The sequence below is a fragment of the Mustela lutreola genome, chromosome 13 (assembly GCF_030435805.1).
Source record: "Mustela lutreola isolate mMusLut2 chromosome 13, mMusLut2.pri, whole genome shotgun sequence".
Taxonomy (NCBI): domain Eukaryota; kingdom Metazoa; phylum Chordata; class Mammalia; order Carnivora; family Mustelidae; genus Mustela; species Mustela lutreola.
The window spans coordinates 10,862,995-10,886,046 of NC_081302.1; the positions used below are offsets into that span (position 1 = coordinate 10,862,995).

The 23,052-nt window shown below is 39.2% G+C and overlaps 1 protein-coding gene across 2 annotated transcripts in view; it reads right to left on the reverse strand.

The window, feature by feature from the left end:
* PCCA (propionyl-CoA carboxylase subunit alpha) overlaps nt 1-23,052 on the reverse strand; it is a 414,664-nt gene that overhangs the window by 268,438 nt on the left and 123,174 nt on the right. For both annotated transcript variants that reach the window (XM_059143714.1, XM_059143713.1), the window contains one exon: nt 5,438-5,474. In XM_059143714.1, the coding sequence (XP_058999697.1) occupies nt 5,438-5,474 (37 nt within the window). The remainder of the gene's footprint in view (nt 1-5,437; nt 5,475-23,052) is intronic.

Genomic DNA, 23,052 nt, shown 5'->3' on the forward strand with positions numbered 1-23,052 from the left:
TGTATTTTGGAATCTTTGCTGTTGGGTGCACATATGTTTATAATAATCAGTACATAACGCCTTTGTTTCTTGCAACAGTTTTAGACTCCCAGTCTATTTTGTCTGATATTAGTACATCCACCCCTGTTCTTTTTTGGTTCCTATTTGCATGGGATATCTTTTCCCATCCTTTCATGTTCCATCTACTTCTGTCTCTGGATCTAAGTGAGTTTCTTGTCAACAGCATAAAGCTGGATTGAGTTTTTTTATCCATTCTGTCAATATCTGGCATAGTGAGATACCATTTCACACTCATAGGGATGGCCATATTTAAAAAAAAAAAAAACCTGAACACAAATGCTGGCAAAGATGTGAAGAAACCGGAACATGGCTGTTAGGAATGTAAATGGTCCAGTCAAGTGTGGAGAACATTTTGGCGGTTCCTCCAAAGTTAAACATGGAATTACCATAGAACTCAGCAATTCCACAACTAGGTATCCAGGCCAAAGAATTAAAGACGGGTACCCAAATACATGTAGATGTAGGTTCAAAGCAGTATTAGATGCAACAGTCAAAGGAGGAAATGACCCAACTGTTCACCCACATGTGCGTGCACAAACACAAAGTGGTATTCATTACATGCAACAGAATATGACCCAGTCACAAAAAGGAAGCCCCGATACACAGTAAAACATGGATGAACACGGAAAACAACTCTAACTGAAAGAAGTTATGCACAAAAAGTGCCATATTTATGAAACATTCAGAACAGGTAAATCCATAAGGGCAGAAAGTAAATTAGTGGTTGCCAAGGGCTGGAAGGCAGAAGGGGTGAAATAATGAGCATGGAGATTCTTTTGAAGCTAGACTCTTTGGAACTAGACAGTGGTGATGGGTGCATAACATTGTAAACATACCAAAAACCACTGACCTGCACACATTGAAAGACTTTTATAGTATTGAAATTTTATCTCAATTTTTAAAAAATTGAATCTTCAGTACAAAAGTTTAGAACTAGCTGACTCTGGACCTGGGGAGGATGGTGAGGACTGACTTGGAAGGAGCATGAGGGAACTCTCTGCGGTGACAGTCATGTCCAATACCCCAGTGAGATATCTGGGATACATATATGTATGCATATAATTTTATGTTTTTAAGAATTTAGTGGGATACATATCTGCAATTATACTTTGAAATGCACCGAAATCCAGATGGATTAACAGATGCATAGATAAGTGATAAAGCAAATCTACAAAAAATTAATAGTGGAATCCTGGTGATGGGAATATAGGTACACACTGTAAAATCCTTTCAAAATGTTGTGTGACTGAATTTTTTCAAAATAAGAGAGGAAAAAGTTAACAAGAAAAACATCTACATAGAGAGTAAGAATATGGCTATAAGAGGAATGACTGAGTGGCAATGTGAGAGTGTCTTCTTTTGAAGAAATAGCAGTGTAAGCCAATATATGAAAAGCTACAAGTCTTCTGTGTGAAAGTATCAGCTAGAGTATGCAAACCGCCACCCCAACACACTCACAAAAAACCTTATTCTAAGACTCTGAAGTTTGGTGTATTCACGAAAAGCAGTGCAACCAACGCACAGAAGGCAATGAAGGGAGGAGTATAAAATGAGATTGGAGAGAAAGGCAGGTGCCAAATCATTTGGAGTTGCAGTCAGGGGAAGGAATTTTGATTTTATCTAAATGCACGGAAAGGCCATTAGAAAGCTTCCAGCAAATACAGTATGGGATGAGATGGGGTGTGTCCTTACTGCTTAGAGTTTTAAAATATCACACTGACAGTTATGTGAAGAATGACTTCGAAGTGTTTATGAAAAGAGGAGAGAAACTATTGTCACAGTCCTTCCAAGGACAATGGTAGCTTGGGAGAGAGGACTGGTAATAAAGATAGTGAGTAATGAATATCGGAGGTTATTTTGAATGAAGGATTGACAGTATCTATTGATATACTGACAATAGGATGACAGGGCAACAACACCAGGATAGATCTTGGGTTTTAGCTTTAGCCACTGAGTAAAGGGAGTGACCTTTGCTGACATGTAGAAACTGTGCATGAAGCAGGCTTAGAGTAAGGTGAACCTGAAGATTAAAAAAAAATTTTATTTAAATCAGGAACTATGTGAGATTCTGAGTAAGACGGCAAAAGAAAAGACTCAGAATAATCCAGAAGTAGTTAAAGGACAGGTTTGAGATCTACAATTTCTTTTTTACAATCAATTCAGTTTGATTGTATTGAGGACCTTTGATCGAGGAAAAAGATCAAACTTGAATGCAAATCGAGCTCACTGATTACTGTTGTCTGTCTCTGAGGTTAAAGATAAACTGAGGATCTATAGCCCTGTATCTCTAAACTTGGAGAGGTCAAAGGAAAATATCAGGAGTGAGAAAGAGAGACAAGGAAGACCAAAAAACAAGCAAGCAAAAGTAACATATTAAGCCTTGATGGTCTCTCACCCTATCAACGATAAGGGGCTGTTTCTTCCATTCCACATACAACATGCTTAAGTGCCTTATAGTATCTTACACAAAGTGGTGACTCAAATCTTAGCTCTCACCCTCTAAGCCCATTAGTTTTGCAAAAATATAATGAAAAATCAATCGTCTTTGGCCCTAAAAGAACCTAAACTTAAAGCAGGCCCACCACTCAGTAGGTCTGTGACCTTGAGCAAATTACTTACCATTTCTAATCCTTAGTTTCTTAAATGTAAATGAAAATAATTAACCCAAGAATTAGCATTAGAAATAACATTCACAAAGTGCCAGCAACAAGGAAAAAAATGCTCCACAAACAAGAGCTACTGTTATGTAAAAGACACCTAATTCATCAATGCTCCCGGCAGTTAGCTTCCTCCTTTGGCCGCATAGATTCCTGTTTCCAGAACGAGAAGTAAAGACACAGGAGAGGAGGGAACCACAGAAAAGACGATCAATTTATTTTCTCCATGTAACACAGAAAGAAGTGAAGCTCAGAAATCTGAATGACAAGGACAATCAGCTACCCAGAAATGGACAGGTTCAAAGGTTTGATTATAATTCAGCTGTTTAGAACTAGGAGCGTATTTTTCTGTGATTCCTCTGGAATCAATGTTTTATTCAACTCTTCGATGAATTCAGAAAGGCCCATCAAAAACATAATGTAGTTAAAATGTGATACATCTCAATAAAATTAGTAGAAAACAAAACTGATCAATCACCAAAAGAAACAGAATACCAAGAGACTAATAATATATAATTCCATTTATTTTAGAACCTGGCACTTGAGGGAAAAAAGGTTTTTATGGGCGGTTTCCGTGGTGATTCAGAAGGGTTTTCAGGGAAATTCCAAATGCTTTATAAAGCTGATGACCCTGGTTCTTTATTATGTTTTATTTCACCTCAAGTTTTATGGCTTCCCTTTCTTTCAGCATAAGCAAAACACTAGCACTCTGACACTTAACAGCCATGATTACGATCATTTATTTCACAAATGAGAAGGCATAATTGGAGAAGAATTAGAAGATAGGAAAGAGGAAGGAGTTGTAAAGGTTATGCCTCAATATAAAAAAAAAAAAAAAAAAGAGCCTGAGATCGAATTAGGTAACCTCTGGAGTAAGCTCAAAGGGTTAGAGTAAAGCAGAGCATTAAAATATTAAGGGAGGAAAGCCAAGTGATGAGAACTGTTCAGAGTCCCGTTATGATTAACTGATTATTTTAAAGGTCACAGATTATTCTTTAAAAAAAGGGGGGGGGGGTCAAAGACAAGACACAAAAGCAAGCAATCTGCAGCCTGCCATTTATACAAAGGAAATGCTCAAGAGTTGATGAGTTATAATTCGAAATATGGCACGACAACGTATTCATTATTTTCTTCTAATCCCTTTTGTTTCTCAAATTCCTCCCAAACATTCTATCCTTTTTATGTAGATACTATTGTGCTAACCGTATTATGGAGTTAATAACAATACTATCTAAACTAAAACCAGAAAGACAACTTTTTAAAAATCTAAGAGTATACAACAGAACAAAATGAAATTACTTAAGTGTCCTCAAAAGCCAACAGGTATGTTCCATGCCTCTAACTCTGTGAGGAATGCCAGTGATTTCAAACCTCGGGGAGATGCTTTTGATTTTTTCAAAGAATGAACCACAAATCAGTTCCATGTAGTCCAACTTATTCAGCAATTACTTCCTGTGAAGTACTGAAACGCTTTTTGAAAATGTTGATATGTCTGAAGAAATGATTAAGAAAGAGATGTTGTAGTCAGATAAAATAAGATTTTCTAAGACCTGGTCTTAAGTCCAAATCTACATCACTGGCAGCAATACTGCAAAACAAATAAACAAAACACACTTAACCATGAGTCAAACCAAAATAATTTAGCCAGACCCAACTAGAAACAGGAACCCAAAGAACCAAACAACTTTCCAGATCACTGAAGAACTGTTAAGCTAGCCTGAGCCTAGTGTAAAAATGTTATGTACTAACTCAATTGGTTACTTTCAGAAATTAGACTTGTACGCGTGTACACACACTCACACACACACAAACTATGTAAATTTTGCCAAATCAAATGCTCTTCCAGTCAAAAGAATAATTCTGAATAATCAATCTTAATGAGAAAACAGGACTAAAGAAATGTTAATGTGGAATGCTGAAAAGTTTGGCCTTACCCAAGGAGGAATGCTAAGATGCTAAGATTTCCTGACCGCCAAGAATTGTCTCATTCCTCTCACATACCTAAGGAAGTTCTGGCAAATGTATACAAATACTAATTTTATTAATACAACTGTGAAGTTATTTAATAGCATTGCTAATTCCTGACAACAATATACCCTCATATATTTTTCAATTAGCAAATACTGAAAACAGAATCGTGATGAGCAATAGGAATATTTTTAAAAAATAAAAAGTTGATAAGCCCTGCCCAGTGTAACTGTACCTAGAACAGTCAAGAAAACAGTCATTCAGACCTTCAGTTTATGTTTTATTTCAATTTATAAGATTCAGTCCTGATTTCTCACCTTCTTTTTCCTAGGACAGTTATTAAAGCTGATATTTAACATCTTAAGAAAAGGTAGGAACTTGAAGGGCCTTGTCAAATAGGAAAACTTCATTTTAATCATCTCTGCCATTAATAAGTTGTATTCTACTAAGTAAGTGCCTAAAATTTACATTACATCCAAGCTCAAGAGTTAAGACAACTCCTTCTTTTACCTAACCTGTGATTTCAATTTACAAGAGCTATAATTAAAGTCAAAATACAACTTAAAGTTCACTTTTTTGTTTCAAAACAGAACATGGTAAGTCAGCTGATACATTCTTCCAAAGGGACAAGTAATCAAAATCCTGAAAGTATTAAAATATTATTTGCTCTATGCGGTCACTTATTACATGTTTACTCGACCGTATCTGCTGAAAGACCTAGAAATGCTACGAAAGTTAATTTAAGAACTTACCAATTTCCCTTGCAATTCTGACAGCTTCATCTGCATCCTGTAAAAGCAGGAAATGAGACCCAACATTAATCCCATCAGCCACTGCACAATGTCTTTAGGGCAGTCATATATTGCACTACTGTCTCCTCTGGTTCATTTAATGTTCAACTTTACAACCTTCTAACTCTTTTCATTCAGAGAAATGTAAAATTAATACCATAAGTGGAATGTAAATTCTACCTCATCATTATTATATTAAGAAACTCAAAGCAGTTTGAAATGAGCTGGCAGGAAGCACAACCAGAATTGCCAAATGATCTGGTGCAGTTGCTGGAATTTAACAGCAGAATTTAGATGTTTACAATCAATACTGAATCATAAATCAGATCATTAAAGCTTGTCTACCGCCAGCTTGTTCCTTTCCTCTGATATTTACATGTCATGTTTTCCTGGATTCTGTCAGCAGGGGGAGTTGATTCTCTATTGTTTGGGAGAGGCTCAAGATTTTCTAGAAATAAAAAGTAAATTTCCAGTGTCTACAGGAATTGCCAATTGGAATTGTCCACAAATTCCTTTGGAAATCTCCATTACTTCTTCCTTTTCTTTTCATCCTTTTCTCCGGTACATATTTTATCTTTACTAGGTACATCTTGTTATGTAATTTAAAACCTTAAATTCCATGAACCAACTTGTGTGGGGGAAGCTTCCGAAAAGCCAAGGAAAGCAAATGCCTTCCAAAGAAGTACAAGGTTAAAGAGTTAGTTGATGAATATAAGGATTAATTATTGATAAATACCAACCAGTGCAACTGCGAGAAGAAAAAGTTCCCTCGAATCTAAACCATTTCATTGATCATTAACGCTCACCTACCGCACAAGCACAGGACACTCCTGATACATTTCCACTAGAACAATAAGGAGAAAGCTGAAAAAGAAGGTGTTAAGCCCAAGCCTCCCTAGGAAATGTGGCTTTTCTTTACAACTCCTTGATGTAAACTAATCACCAGAAAAGACAATGTTTTGAAACCATTAGCTAGTAAGAATGCCTGAATTTTTGGAAAATTACTTTAAAAAAAGTAAAGCGAAGCCTCATATTTCGTAAGCTTTTTAAGCTAGTAATTTAAAAATGTAGAGTAACCATGTCAGAATCCTCCCCCAAAAGGAGGGGCGGGGGATGTTTATAACTGGTTCATTTATGCCTAATAAAAAAATAAAAAAAAATCTTCCCTAAAAGTCTTCAGTACCTAATAACATCCTCTGAATAAGGAGGTTGGCAGGGGAAGTTGTCAGAAAAATTTAATTTCCTTTCATTAGCCAGTCTGCTCCACAAATAGGTGCTTGTTAAGTTCAAAGCGGTCCTGAAAGCGACATCAGTTTTAAGTCTTTTTTTTTTTTTTTAACTCCAAGCAGTCACATCTGCTAATGAGATTTTCCAAATAACAATTGTTTTCAAGGCAGAGATAAATCTATACCTCCCACTCTACTCTCCCAAAAATCAAGGTTTACTGCTTTATTACACCTTGCTGTTTTTGCTGACCCTACATTCTCCAAATTTTAGCTTAAAGGGATAAAATCCATGAAAAGGGTCATTTAAGAATGTTAGTGGTTTCCACACATTGAGTTTGAAGGTTCTTTGTTCAAGCCAGTGACAGTTACTGGAGAATACTTCCCCCTAATAGCCTCTCTGTCAGGAAGTGTTAAACCTGCCAAATGCGGACAATTAGTGCCTCACCAACAAAATACAGGAAGAGTGCTGGCTGATGGAGGCTGCATTATAAGAGCCTAGAAAGAAACTTTTAACATGTCTTTTCTTTCAGATGTGTAATAGTATATTTGCAAAATATATTTGGAGAGAAAATAACCTGCTGTCACAAAAGTCTGTTACCTTGAGAGAACTGACAAACAGGTAAATATTAAAAGATAATTCAGAGAATTCATTAGTCATATTTATCATATACACATTATGGATGTATGTGTGGACATATATTTACACAAAGCAAAACTTCTAAAAAAATTTTTTTGGTAACTACCACAGGTCCAACACTGCTATAAAACTGTCTCAAAACAATCTTGTCTTTTAACTAATGTTATGTTAAGGAAACTTAACATATCTATGATACATTATTTGGGACATTTTTTTTTTTTTAATAATAGTTTATTTAAGATTCAGGTTTAACTGGGCAACCTATATTTTTATTTGGCAACTCTTAAGAAAAAAGTGTTTCTTAGTATGAAAAGCACATCTCACTAAAATAAACTTCCAAATAAAATTAAACTGTCTTAAAAAGTCATTTTTCCTTTGTCACTCATTTATCCCAAGATATTTTATTCAAGACATATTATATATTGGACACTTACACATTATTATCAGTTTCCACAAGAAGCTATTAAATACACTCATCTCTAATGTGTTCTTTTTGCATATTTAGCTATTATCAGGCCACATAATGAGATTAAAAGCCCAATATAGTTTTAAATTCAATGGCAATGACATATGACACAGTATAACTTCCTTAGAAGACTAGACAGGAAAACTTTTTTAATAAAAAGCCTTAAATCAAAAAGAAAAAGATCAACAATTATCAGGGAAAATGGACAAAAGATTAAATGAGAAGCTTCCATAAAATGAAATCCACAAGAATATATGAAATATGTACAATTTTAGTCATAATTATAGGCATACAAGCTAAAACAACGAGACACAACAGTTGATCTGCCAAAACCTGCCAAGAGCCAGGAGTGAAGGCCTGAAGATAAGCAGACCTGACTCTCACTACTGATGTCATATGAAATTGGTACTATCTTTTTAAGAACTGTTAGGATCTATCAAAAGTTTGAGGACCTCAATCTTTCAACCCAGCAACTTCATTTTTTGAAAGCTCTCCTATAGATATATCCACATGCATGCACACACAGAGATATATAAATCAACAATTTTTAATTTATTGCTGGTATTTTGAGGAGAAAATCTGAAAAACAACGTTGAAGGCTTTCAATAAGGGACTGGTACTAAAAAGGATACATACATGCAATGGAATACGCCACAGTCTTTAAAAAGATGAGGCTGAGCCTTACGTGGTACTACTTGAAATAGCTCTTGCATTCATGGAACTCACAGGCTTCCTTAGTAAGGGAAACCGAAAGAGCAAACAGACCAACTGGGAGCTGAAATCAACGTTACACGCAAATAACCAGGACTGTGGGAGACAGACAGGGAGAACATGCTGTCAACACACGGCCCAGAAAGGGCCCTCTTCAGGGCACCCGGACGGCTCCATCGGTAGAGCATGTGATTCTTGATTTGGGGGTTGTAAGTTGATCCAGATCCACGTTGGGGACAGAGACTACTTAATAAATTCGTCTTAAATAAAGAAGAAAATGAAAGAGTCCTTCTGAAGTAAAATGTAAACTGAAGCCTGAGGAGAACAACCACTGCCCTGGCAAGATTTGGGGTGAAAGAAGTCTAAACAGAAAGAACAACATGAACAAAACCCAAACTCAGAAGGTATTTCATATGTTCTAGAAACCACGCGAGTCCATGAGGTGCAAAATGAAGACAAAAATCAAGTGGCAGAAAAGGACAGCAGGAAGGCCAGTGGCGGGCATGGCCCATCGGCTGGACCTTTCGGGACTCAGCACAGAGTTCCAAATGCCCCGGCTCTGTGCCGGAGAAAGAGGACTGGGGTTTCGGAAGGTAACCCCTCTACTCTAAGAATACCTCAAATATAGTGTGCACTGTAGCAGAAGCAAGTTGTAGGAGAATATGTATAGTGTGACCTTGTCTTTTTTTTTAATGTATCAGTATTATTTCTCTGATTGCTGAATATTATTCCTTGGTATGGATATGCCACATTTTTTTAATCCATTCATCAGCTGATGGAAATGTAGACTGTTTTGAATTTTTGATACTATGAAAAATGCTCCACTGAGCATCTGTGTACAAATTTTTGAGTGCATGTACATATTCTGGCTATACAACTAGGAGTGAGATCACAGGGTCCCACAGTAACATTATATTTAACCTTTTGAAGAACCGCCAAACTGTTTTCCAAAGTGGTTGCACCATTGTACACTTCCACGAGCAGTGTATAAAGGCTCTCACTTCTCCGAATCTTTGCCAGCATTTGGTAATACTCCACTGTAGCCACCCTCGTGGTTGTCAAGTGATTTGGTATCAGTACTTGGTCCTGCCTGCCTGCCCCGCCAGCCCCCGGGTCTCTTCCTACCTTGACTCTCCTTCCCACCCCCAAGCCTGCCAGACATTCTCCAGCTCCCGGGCCCGTGTGCCAGTACCAGGCCCTGAAGACAGGCGGGACCAAGACAGGCACCATCCCAGCCTTCATGCAATTTCCAGTCTGATGGGAAAGGCAGGCCCTTAAATGACGATACAGCAGCTAAGAAACCATTACCAAGATGCATGCTACGCAGAAAAAGTGAAGAGGGCATGTGACGACAGGGAATGTGGATTCCAAAACTAGAGCTCCAGGAAACTTCTCAGATGCAGCTACTGTGAAAGAGACCGGAGGAGTGAAAGCGGGGAGGAACGGAGCCCAGGGCCGGGGCCTGAACAGCGAGCCAAGCGCAGAGTGGAGCAGGGCTGCACTTGAGCCTGAGAGCAAGAAAATGAAAAGTCCTCACTATGGCTGCATTTTGAAGGATCGGAGCATATAATTTACTTATTATTTTGAGTATTGTCTACCCTCTGCATCTTCCTACCACATTAAGGTATAAGCTCCCTAAAAGCAAAAATATCTAACTGGTTCAGGGATAGGTTTAAATTCCTAGAACTGCCTGGCGCATCGTTCGTCGTTCAGGAAAGAGCCGTTGCTGAACGAAAGCCTGACGGAACCAAGAAACAAATGAAGAATTTAGAGAGAGGCAAGAGGGATATGAGTTTAGCTGGGAAGCAAGGGCCTAGGAGAGAAAAACTACCATTTTCTCTTAAACTCAGGGGTACGTGCTTCAATTCAAGTTTCACTGAAATCTCACTTTCTCCAGAAAGCCTTTCCAGTCCTCCTACAGCAGGTGAGGTGTCACTGACCAGATGACACTCTGCCCTTCAATTATGACAACCCTGTCACTTACCCTCCAGGACAGCAATGACTAAGTCAGCTACTCTCTAAGAACCCCCCAGGGCTTGATACATCAACACATTATTTGTTGAATGAACCAACAACTAGCCATCAGCTTCCACAGAAATAAGTCTGTTGCCTGAAGGATCTGCTCCAGCGTCAATGGAACTGCTCATCCCCAGCTGGAAGTGAATAAACTTACATCCAAGGAGAGGTAGTGGCTTGGCCAAATTCGCATGTCTACAGCAAGCAAGTACCCCACGGCGGTCGGGAGCAGGAGCTCCAGAACCAGCGAGGCTTGGGTTTTGCTTTAGCATATGCGGAAGCATACTCCGTGACATACCGTTGCTGCCAGGCAAAACCGCACCCAACATGTAGCCTCCCCCCTCTTCTTTCAACCCTCAGTCCAGCACTTTTCTTACTTACTGAATGTTTGAAACGTGGGTGGGTTTCACAGAACCCATTCTTTTCATTTTAGAGCCTACTCTTAAAAAATAGTACTTCTTAACTGTAACTTTATTTTTTTTAAATGTTATGTTTTATTTATTTGAGAGAGAATAAGAGAGCGCAAGCCGGGGGGCATGGCCAAGGGAGAGGGAGAAGCAGAGTCCTAGCTGAGTAGGGAGCTGAGTAGGAGCTCAATCCTATTATTCTGGGATCATCTCCTGAGCTGAAGGCAGATGCCCAACCAACTGAGCCACCCAGGTGTCCCTTAACTGTAATTTTAAATGCATATTTCATTAGTTTAAAAGATCAGGGGCACCTAAGTGGCTCTGTCAGTTAAAAGATCAAACTTTATAAGACAATATGTTTTCAAATTTTTCAAAAAAAAAAAAAAAAAAGTAAGAGAAAACAGACATTTAATAAAAATGTAAAATAAATATTAAATTTTATCTTACCAAATATACTTCACTCTTTGTTTATATAAAACAAATCTCTTTTAAGCAAAACATCATTATTTCTTCATAGATCCAACCTGGCAATATTTGAAGAAAAAGCAGAACTGATTCTACTTACTCTTAGCTTTAGAACAAACTTTTTGGGTTTTCTAAAGATTTTATTCTTAAGTTATCTATACACCAAATGTGGGGCTCACAAGAGTCACATCTACTGACTAAGCCAATCAGGCGCCCTTAGAACATTCTTTTTTTCCTTCTTCTTCTGTAAGATTTTATTTACTTGAGAAAGAAAGTAATAAGCAAGACAGAGAGAAAGAGAGAACAGAGAGCACAAGCAGGGGGAGGTGCAGAGGGAGAGGAAGAAGAAGACTTCTCTAAGGAGGGAGCCCCTGATCCCAGGACTCCAAAATCATGATTTGAGCCGAAGGCACATGCTTAACTGACTGAGGCACCAACGCACCCCCCAGCCGCTGAATTTTTTTTTTTAAGATTTCATTTATTTATTTGACAGAGAGAGATCACAAGTTAGGCAGAAAAGCAGGCAGAGAGAGAGAGAGAGAAAGAGAGAGAAGCAGGCTCCCTGCTGAGCAGAGGGCCCAATGCAGGAATCAATCCCAGGACCCTGAGATCACGACCTGAGCCAAAGACAGCGGCTTAACCCACTGAGCCACCCAGGCGCCCCCCACCGAATATTCTTAAAATATTCCCCACATCTACTAACTGTATGACATATGATACAACATATGAAAATACTACAGGGGGGCGGGGGCGGTGCCTGGGTGGCTCAGTGGGTTAAAGCCTCTGCCTTCGGCTCAGGTCATGATACCAGGGTCCTAGGATCGAGCCCCGCATGGGGCTCTCTGCTCAGCAGGGAGCCTGCTTCCCTTCCCCTCTCTCTCTGCCTACTTGTGATCTCTGTCAAATAAATAAATAAAATCTTAAAAAAAAAATACTACAGGGATTAAGATAGCATATTCTATTAAGGAAGTGTTCAATGATATTCTGTAATTTATTTTTTTTTAAGGTTTTATTTATTTATTTGACAGACAGAGATCACAAGTAGGCAGAGAGGCAGGCAGAGAGAGAGAGAGGGAAGCAGGCTCCCCACTGAGCAGAGAGCCCGATGCGGAACTCGATCCCAGGACCCTGAGATCATGACCTGAGCCGAAGGCAATGGCTTAACCCACTGAGCCACCCAGGTGCCCGATATTCTGTAATTTATTAAAAGAAAACTTCTAACAGGTAGGACAACGATCTCCTGAAAATCAAAGAAAAATCAAATATAAAAATTTCAACAGAAGCAATAAAACAAATCTAATGCTACTGATGCCTTTACACAATTTTCAAATGAAGAACACAGAATATTTCTGTTTTCATATCAAAAGTTAATACAGTTGAGAAAACACTGAAAAGCACAAAACCAAATGAAACCAAGTATTAGCAACCATATTCTTACGGCTTCAAAGCAGGAAGAAGGAAAAAGGATTGGTCCAACAATATGATCTGATTCAAATCCCTGTGGTTCATTCTGTAATCACAGCCTATAATCCCAGTTTGAAGAAAGCCACATCTTGGTTCTGAAGTTACAGAGCACTTGGGAACCCTGATGAGGTAAATATTAAACCATATAGTTCCAGCAGTTCCACAAATGGAGGAGCAAAAACAGCACCAGAACAACTAGCCATCTCTTTTACCCCTCTTTTTCAGTACAACTTATATTAAAGGAGCACCATCACTTAACCCGAGAGCAAAACAGTAAAAAAAAAATTCAGTGACAGGAGGGGTTGGGCGATGTTGCTGTAAACAAATAAGCAGATCACAAAAATGTCATAAAGGGCTAAGAAAAATCTAGTGCCTTTTCTACAAGCCTTTTTGTTCATACTCTCCAGCCCCCACCTGGGAGGCATCAAAGTGCAAAGGCTAAGAACTCGGGTGCTTGGGCCAGAAGGCGGGGCTCAACACTGGCTCTCTCAGAGAGTGAGCCCGCTACCTCCCCGGCTGCCTCCCTGGAATCTGGTTTCCTCATCTGTAAGCTGGAGATAGTGGCAATTTCTATCTCCTAGGATCACTGAGAAGATGAAATTAGTTGGCACACAGTATGCCTGGCAATATGGGATAAAATGAGCAGCCCGCCACCACAGAGTGCCAGGTCTGCTCCTTGCCTGCCAGTCTTTGGCTGGGGTATCTTGTGGTCATCATTTAGCCTCTGAACCCGTATAATGCAGAATTAATACCAGCATTGCAATACCGCAAAAAAATGTGCACCTGCATCCCCAGGACACTCCACTGGGGTCAGACGATCTGTGCACTCATTGTGGCTGGTGGGTAGGGAAGAAGAGTGGGGAAGGAAAGCAAAAACTGTAATAAGGACAGGCATATTTAAATAGTCATCTCTGATGCTAAACACCCAATTCACTCCAACAGTAATTCAAACCGAAACTCTTCTCACTTGCTATACTGCCTACTTAACAACCCTGAATTCTGTACTCAATGGATGAGAGAGTCCTTCTACTCATTCACACGGAAAGCTACTTAAGAGTTCACTTTCCTCAGCTGGTTCTAGAACAAATCAGCAACTGTTTGGGGGAGCCGGGGATGACTGCTTCTATATGCTATGGGTAAACACTTATCTGTACACAAAAAGCATCCTCAGGGGCACCTGGGTGGCTCAGTGGGTTAAGCCGCTGCCTTCGGCTCAGGTCATGATCTCAGGGTCCTCGGATCCAGTCCCGCATTGGGCTCTCTGCTCAGCAGGGAGCCTGCTTCCCTTCCTCACTCTGTGCCTGCCTCTCTGCCTGCTGTGATCTCTCTCTGTCAAATAAATAAATATAAAATCTTAAAAAAAAAAAAAAAAAGCATCCTCAAACTACTCTGCATTCTTATAAACATAAAGCAAAAACATTCAACAGTCCTGAGTTCAGGAAATGGGTTCTAGCTGATTGTGTTTTCCAGACAACTCTGAATCAAGCAAAAGACTGAATATCCTTTCAAATCTTCCTAAACATTTTTATACCATTTTAACACACTTTATACACATTTTTATAACCATAAAACGGCACAGTAAAAGTAACTGAATCCTTTTTCAAAAATAAAAAAGCCTCTTGAGGCATCATCAGGAAGGTCACTCTTGGTTTAGCAGGACAAAAGGATACTGATGTCTAATAATGTACTTTTTCATTACCAGGACACAGCTTTTCAATTTTTTGGTTATTTTGGTTTTTAAAATGATTCCCTTTATGCTAGTTTTTGTTGTTATTATTTGGCTCTTTTTGCTAAAGCAAGAGTACAGTTTTTAAAATCCGGCTAATTAGGTGACAGAAAAGATGACTACTTTAAGCCTAGACTGTGACATTTACCAACCTCATTCAAATACATTACCACACTGTGCTCTGAGATGTAAAGGGCAACAGGAACTCGGAGATGTTTAATGAATGTCCCCCAAAGCTGGAATGCTGATATCACAACAAAATGCAGTGATCCCTCCCTCTGCCCCACTCCTGACGTGTACCAGATCAGAGAAATGACAAATTCTACTTTATTTTAAGTCTCTATCATTTCATGCCCAACAAAAGCACTTTTAACTCACTGACCAACCTCGCTTTGCACTGCTCCAATCCGTTTCCACATCACAAATCAAAGAAAGTTATCTGATTCTACAATTTTATCATGTTAACTTTTTTACAGGAAACCATTCAGAGGCTCCCAATGCGAACAGAGCCACCCCCACACCCAGGTGTGTCAAAGTCAAGACCACACATATCTGGATCCTTATTTTCTCTCCAGCTCAGTCTTTCTGCGTCCTCGGGTGCTCAGACCAGCACTTTTCTAAAGCTCACGCAGGGGCTCAGCAACAAACTTTACCAATAAGGTGTTCTTGTGTACCTTAAAGCTGTGTCTCAGTGCAGCTCGGCAGGGAGCCTGCTTCCCCCTCTCTCTCTGCCTACTTGTGATCTCTCTCTCTCTGTGTCAAATAAACAAAATCTTAAAAAAAAAAAAAAGAAAAAGAAAAAGAAAAGAAGAAAGTTGTGTCTCTCATCACTTTTTAGCTAACTCACTACTACTCAAACTTCAGCTATCACTTAGCTATCACTTCCATCTGCCATGGCGTCCTCAAACTAGGTTAGGCGGCCCCCCTCCTGGAGACCCATGCACTCTGAGCTTCAAATAATTAAAATGTACTAAATCGCCTGTCTACTTGTAGGTCACCTAAGGGGACTTAAAACCCTTTGAAATCAGAGTCTGTAACTCATTATTCTTTGTTAAACAAGTGGGCTGGGGTTCCAAATTCTGTCTTCGACCAGCTTCAGATGCACACCCTACTACAATGCTCTCAAGCTCTAGAGATCAAGGTAATAAGATGTTGAATAAAACAGAACTTGTTAAAGGCAAATACTTGTTATCAGATGACTGCTTGAGGATTATACCTTAAAATAATGTGGTTTCCCTCTAATCGAAAAAATGATTCAAGAACAAGACATAATGAAAACCACACACAAGATTTTCAGACTGTGGCAAACCACCTCTATACACCCTCCATACACTAGCCTAAATATTCAAATGGAAAAGGAAGAAACGTTTTAAAAAGAAATGTAACGAACTGAAACCACATTAATTTACTCAAATTAGGTGAACATTACTTGGCGGGGGAATCTAGAAAACAGTTGTCAAGAAAAAAAGAAATTTAGGGGCGCCTGGGTGACTCAGATGGCTAAGCAATTGTCTTTAGCTCAGGTCATGATCTCAGGATCTGAGATCATGAGCCACATTTTGGGCTCCCTGCTTAGTGGAGAGTCTGCTTCTCCTTCTCCCTCTACTGCTCCCTCTGCTTGTGTGCTATCTTGCTCTCTCTGTCAAATAAATAAATAAAATCCTTTTAAAAAGGAAAGAAAGAAATTTAGCCTTAAAGATACTATAGGCTGGGACGCCTGGGTGGCTCAGTTGGTTGAGCAGCTGCCTTCTGCTCGGGTCGTGATCCCAGCGTCCTGGGATCGAGTCCCACATCGGGCTCCTTGCTCCGCAGGGAGCCTGCTTCTCCCTCTGACTCTACCTTCCACTCTGTCTGCCTGTGCTCGCTTTCACTCACTCTCTCTCTCTGACAAATAAATCAATAAAATCTTAAAAAAAAAAAAAAAAAAAAAAAGATACTATAGGCTAAGGGGGGGGCGGGGTCAACAAACAAACTAAAGCAAAACAAAAAAACCAACCTATTATTTAAAAAAGATAAAACTACCTATAGTTAACACATACATGCTTCCAATGGAAAAGTATTGCTAATACAATTGCTAAAACCACATGGTATTCCAAAAATTTATACAATTTATTTGTATCAGCAAAACTCTACCTGCATAGATATCCTTAAAAGTAATCTCTTATGTAAGAAATCTAAAACTATTAAATGTGAAGAACAGTGTAGTTCCAAACGAATGTAGTTACTACAAAAGAAAACTAAATAACCGAACTTTAAAAAATATGTGCAGCCTCTTATAACAAATAACTAAAAGTAAGCTAGAAATAAAACTAGAATGAAAATTAAGGAGCAAAACAAAAGAACATTCCTAAAATTATTTTTAAATGTTTATCTGAAAAATGTAACCTACATGTTCAGTTAGGGCTTAACTAAATTCAGACAACAGGTGTCAAGAACTATACACCATAGTTAAAAGTGACACAGGTAATGAGAATCTGCCATTATGTGAAGGCATGAATGGATCTTAAAAGTCGCCTAAAGCATACGATGAAACAAAACTGAAAAGGTAAGTGGATTTTTCTTCTACTTGCTACTTCTCCCTATTTTACAAATTAACAGCAGCTGCAAATTCAAATGCAGATGGTAAAATGCAGCCTCCCCGAAGAGATGAACTAGTTGAACGAGCAAAGCCAACTTCATTATAGCTACTACATTTAAAGATACTGACACTTTGAGGCAATCTGGGAGGTTCCACTAAGTTCTGTTAAAGACCTTGGATTCGGAAAAACCGCAGAGCTCCTCTGATGCCCAGTGAGCCCCCACCAAGGGGTGTCCCCAACCACAACAGTGACAAAAATCTCACCAGGGAGAGCTCCGATTTCTTTTTTAGGAAACTCAGGAATGAGGAATTCTTTGATATTTGGATTAGATTTGAAAATGATTATTAGTAGAGGAAGACCTCCTTATTAGAAATAAAATATCCTCGACATTTTTTGTTCTAAACCCACAGACAAAGTTTATGTGGAAGAAGACAAATATAGGACCTATAAGTTCACCTTCATGTAGCTCCAGAGGCTGATATATTCAGAGGATTTCATCACACTGGTATCTGAACAGGATAAAATTTCCTTTGAAACCGCATCAAAACCTTGAGGGGCGCCTGGGTGGCTCAGTCAGTTAAGTGTCCGCCTTTGGCTCTGGTCATGATGTCAAGCTCCACAGGGGGCTCCCTGCTCACTGGGAAGTCTGCTATTCCCTCCCCTCTGCTCCCACTCGTGCTCTCTCAACTCACTCTCTCTAATAAGTAAATAAAATTTGCAAAATCAAACAAACAAAACTTGAGAAGTTTTTGTCTTGACTTTTGTCCATGGGAGTCTGGATCTGGAAGAGCTCTCCCTTCCAAATTTAAACCACCACGACACTGCATATGGTCAGGTCTACCATTAGAGATGGCCAACCACTACGCTGGGGGCCCAAGACGTGAGGTGAACAAACAACACATTTGATATGTTCTTAAAGATTCTCATGGGTTTGTCTCAGGACAAGTCTATGCTCTCTCTGAAGCAAACCTCTCCTTAAAGGTACTAAATCCAGAAATCAAGTTTATGTTCCTATGCTTCTAAAAACCAGAATCTTACCTAGGATAATTAAAAATTATCACAGACTCCTCTGTAAGCTTTTGATATGAATGGTTCATGTGAGAGTCACCTGATTGGATAGGGGGGCAGTTAATAAAAAGCTCAAATACCTCATGTTCTGTAATTTTTTCATTACAATAAAGAAGCTTCCAAAAGAAATTCGGATTCCAAATTTGCTTCCTTGTGAAATTCACAGGGAAAACAAAGTTCAAAGGAAGAAGGAAAGACATAGAAAAGCCAAACAAAAAATGTGAAAAATTTAAAACTCTGTCGAACCCGATGGTCTTTATCCTGCATTTCCCCTGGTCTGCTCTTCTTCCACTGACCTGCTCTCCCTTTCTTCTAACTGGCCAGAAACCCTCCAAGCAAGATTACCTTTTAAAATTAAGCTAATTTCAGAATTGGCTCAGCCTTAACGCCTAAATTAAAACTCTGGTCTCATTCTGAACTCAGAGGCATTACCAAAGACTTTCCAAAGCTTACAAAGATTAGATAGAAATTTACAGAGAGAAAATGGGGAATGCATAAATAATCCAGGGTCCCCAGATAGATATGAATCGGCTCACACTGCTAGTAAGAACCTGAGATAAGGGGTGCCTGGGTGGCTCAGTAGGTTGGTATCTGTCTTCACTTCAGGTCATGATCCCAGGATCCTGGGATCGAGACTGTCGGGCTTCCTACTCATCAGGGAGCCTGCTTCTCCCTCTTCTTCTGCCTCTCACTTGTGCTGGCTCTCTCCTATAGTGCTCTCTTAAAAGAAGAAAAAAAAAAACAAAAAACAAAAAATGAAAGAAGGAAAAAACCTGAGATAAAAGGGACGCCTTTCAGGGGGCTTCAGCTCAGGTCATGATCTCAGGGTCCTGGGATCAATCCCCATGTTGAGCCCCTGCTCAGCCTGCTCGTCCCTCTGCTGCTCCCCCTGCTTGTGTACTCCGTCTGTGTTAAATAAAATCTTTTTTTTTTAAATGTTTTTAATTTAAAAATTGAAAAAAAAAAAATACATACATACATATACACACACACACTGGATACAAGGCAAAATGGAAGACCTAAGAGTGACTTCAGACTCCTAATTGCACAGGAAACCAGACAAGTTTAGAAAAACTGGAAATAATGGGAAAGGTCCTGGGGAAGCTACTATCAGAATCTTTTCTATGAACATAGGGTGGCCTCTGATCTAGTTGTGCTGGCAAAGAAAGGAGATGTCTATTGGGCACCTCAGAAACAGGCTCCATAGTACATGTAGGTATTCAGGAGTGGACCCCGAAGCAATTGTGATCCAGCTCCTTCCTCACTTTTTGTGAGTAGCCTTAAGCCAGAAACAGAAAATTTTATAAACATGCAAAAACTGGTGGAAAAAGTCACACAGACAGATCTTTAATTTGATACTATAAATTTTGAAAGAGCCCACAGACAAAAAGCAGAATAAGAAGCAGAATAAACTGATGGCCTTACAGATAAAATGAGATGTTTCTACTCCAGACATTAAAGCAATCTCTTGAGAGGTGCCTTGGTAGCTCAGTCAGTTAAGCATCTGACTCTTGATTTCAGCTTAGGTCATCTTCTTCCTACAAGACACCACACCCACTGACTTCATGGGAAAGAATATGTAGGACAAACAGAATTTCCAGGGGCGCCTGGGTGGCTCAGTGGGTTAGGCCTCTGCCTTCAGCTCAGGTCATGATCTCGGGGTCTTGTGATCGAGCCCCACATCGGGCTCTCTGCTCAGTGGGAGTCTGCTTCCCCTCTCAATCTCTCTCTGCCTGCCTCTCTGCCTACCTGTGATCTCTGTCTGTCAAAATAAATAAATAAAATATTAAAAAACAAAAACAAAACTCCAGGGGACCTCATCACAAGAGGGTTACCAAAATTTAAAAAAAAACAAAAAAAAACAGAATTTCCAGAACATATGCTCTCCTAAAGACCACGTGTGTGAATTCCTGAGGATTCTGCTATTCATCATCAAGACAGAATTAACTTAGCCTCTGACTCATTACTACCTTTGTGACCAAAACCAAGCCCCTACTGAAGATCTCAAGATCTTGGGGGGATAAATACCCCCAAAGAACTCAAATATTTTGTTGAAAAAAATTAAAACTTGGGGCGCCTGGGTGGCTCAGTGGGTTAAGCCACTGCCTTTGGCTCAGGTCATGATCTCAGGGTCCTGGGATCGAGCCCCACATGGGGCTCTTTGCTCAGCAGGAAGCCTGCTTCTCTCTCTCTCTCTCTCTCTGCCTGCCTCTCTGCCTACCTGTGACCTTTCTCTGTCAAATAAATAAATAAAATCTAAAAAAAAAAAAAAAAAAGAAAAAGAAAAAAATTAAAACTATACTGGCAGAAATACTGGGGCAAAATAGATCACAGTTCATAATAAGCTATCCAAACCACCACCTGAATTTATACAGCTCTCTAAAACAAGAATGAAAAGAAAAAGAAAAAGAAAAAAACAACAGTTGACAGCCTACTAAAGAAAAGACTTGTCACACTCGTCACACTTGTCACACTCGGCTCAGTCTTTCAAATCTGCAGTTACGGTGTGGGCTATACTGCCTTTTAATTTGGAGGCTCAACTGGGGACAAATCCAGGCTCATTCAGATGGTAGGCAGAGTTCAATTCTTTGTGGCTGCATGACTAAGCACCCTACCTTTCTGCTAACTCTCAGAGAGACTGCCCTAACTCAGATCCTCAGAAGCTACCTGAAGTTTATTGTCATGTGGACTTCCTCAAAATGGCTCCTTATGTCAAGTCAAAAACTAGAATTTGTTCTCTCGTCTCCTAAAATGGAGTCTTATATAATGAAACATACTTATAGCAGTAACACTCAGTTACTCTCCCCTACAATGCAAGTTAATGCAGTGATAGCAAATCACCTTTGCTCTATAATATAACCTAGTTCAGGAAGTGACATGTCATTACCCTTTGCCATATTCTAACAGTTAGAGAAGCAAGTCACAGGTTTTACCCAAACTGAAGAGAGGATTATACAAAGGTCTAGATGCCTGACAGTTCCCCAAAAAGTTAAACATGGAATTACCATATGACCCTACAATTCCATTCCTGGATAAATACCCCCAAAGAACTCAAGACAGATACTCAAACAATTGCACACAAATGTTTGTAGCAGCATTATTTATAATCACCAAAAGATGGAAATAACTCGGATGTCCATCAACTAATGAATGGCTTCTTAAAAAAAGAAAGTGGTTTAGTCCTATTATGGAACATTATTAAGCCATAAAAAGCGATGAAATACTGATAAACTCTACACATGGATCTTATATTCTACTTAGTTTATTATTAAACCTATCTAAAGTCCTTACCTCCATATATTTGCCATTACATACTTTCCATTTAATTTTACCTAGAGACTCATATTCCCTGGCTAAATTCTTTAAAAATATTTTTTTAATTTATTTATTTTAGAGAGAGAGGGAGCAAACAGGCAGGAGAAGAAGCAGAGAGAGAAAGACAAGCAGACTCCACACTGAGCACAGAGCCCAATATGAGACTCAATCCCATGACTTTAGGGATCAGATCAGGACATGAGCCAAAAGCCAGAAATTCTTTCTACGTTTTTTTTTCCACATTTTCTTCAAAAAAACCTTTTTAACAGATCAATTGTACTTATTTCACAGTTATCATCAACCCCAGTATCTACAGCATATGTGAATCTATTTCTATTGTCTATTTTATGTATTCTCTTGGTTTTTCATTATGCTTTTCGTTCTTGGTGTGTCTAGTAAATATGTACTACACAACAGATAATGTGTATACCACGGTTATATGTGTAAAAATTCATCTCCTAGGAGATTATTCATCCAACAAGTATTTCATGCACACTGACTCTGTTCCAGGCACATGTGTAAGTGATGCAGTAACAAAAAGAATGCAATCCCTTTCAGCAAAGAGTTTATAATTGGCATGCGGGAAGTATACATTGAACTCATCATTAAAATGGGCAGAAAGGCCTATAAAATCTGAGCTCCCTACTACATCCTACTTCAATCACCTCATCTCTGATTCTTCTCTCCCTTGATCACAGAAGCCACAAGATTCCTGGTTGATTGTTGAACATCAAGTACATTTCAATCTCAACAACTTTACACTTGCTACTCTTTCTGCCTCATATGCTTTGCTCTTCCTCCTGAAATCCGCATGACTTGCCCTGTCACCACCTCCTAGCATCCCCTTCCCCCATTCCCTGTCTCATGTTTCACCATAGCATGTACTATGTATTTCATTATTTGTCTACTGTCTGTCTCCTTCTTCTATAGTATAAGCTCCATGAGGGCAGGAATATTTTTTTTTTTAAAGATTTTATTTATTTATTTGACAGAGATCACAAGTAGGCAGAGAGGCGGGCAGAGAGAGAGAGGAGGAAGCAGGCTCTCCGCTGAGCAGAGAGCCCGATGCGGGACTCGATCCCAGGACCCTGAGATTATGACCTGAGCCGAAGGCAGCGGCTTAACCCACTGAGCCACCCAGGCGCCCAGGAATATTTTTATTATAGTTGTTCATTACTATACACATTGCACTTCAAACAATACTGGACAAATAGTATGCACTTAAATATTTACTTAGTAGATGAATGTATGAATGATTTAAAATGTGATGGGCAAAGTACAGGGAACTAAGAGAAAATACAGCAGAAGGCCTAATCTAATCTAGGCAGTTGAGGAATGCCTCTGTGAGGAATTTATGTTTAAGCCAACAGCCAAACAATGAGGAGACAATAAGGAATGAAGAGAGAAGCAGAATTAACATGCATGACAGAATCTAGTAGAGAAATTTCAAATACCTAAAAGACATCATATATGGTTGGCATACACAATGTAAAACC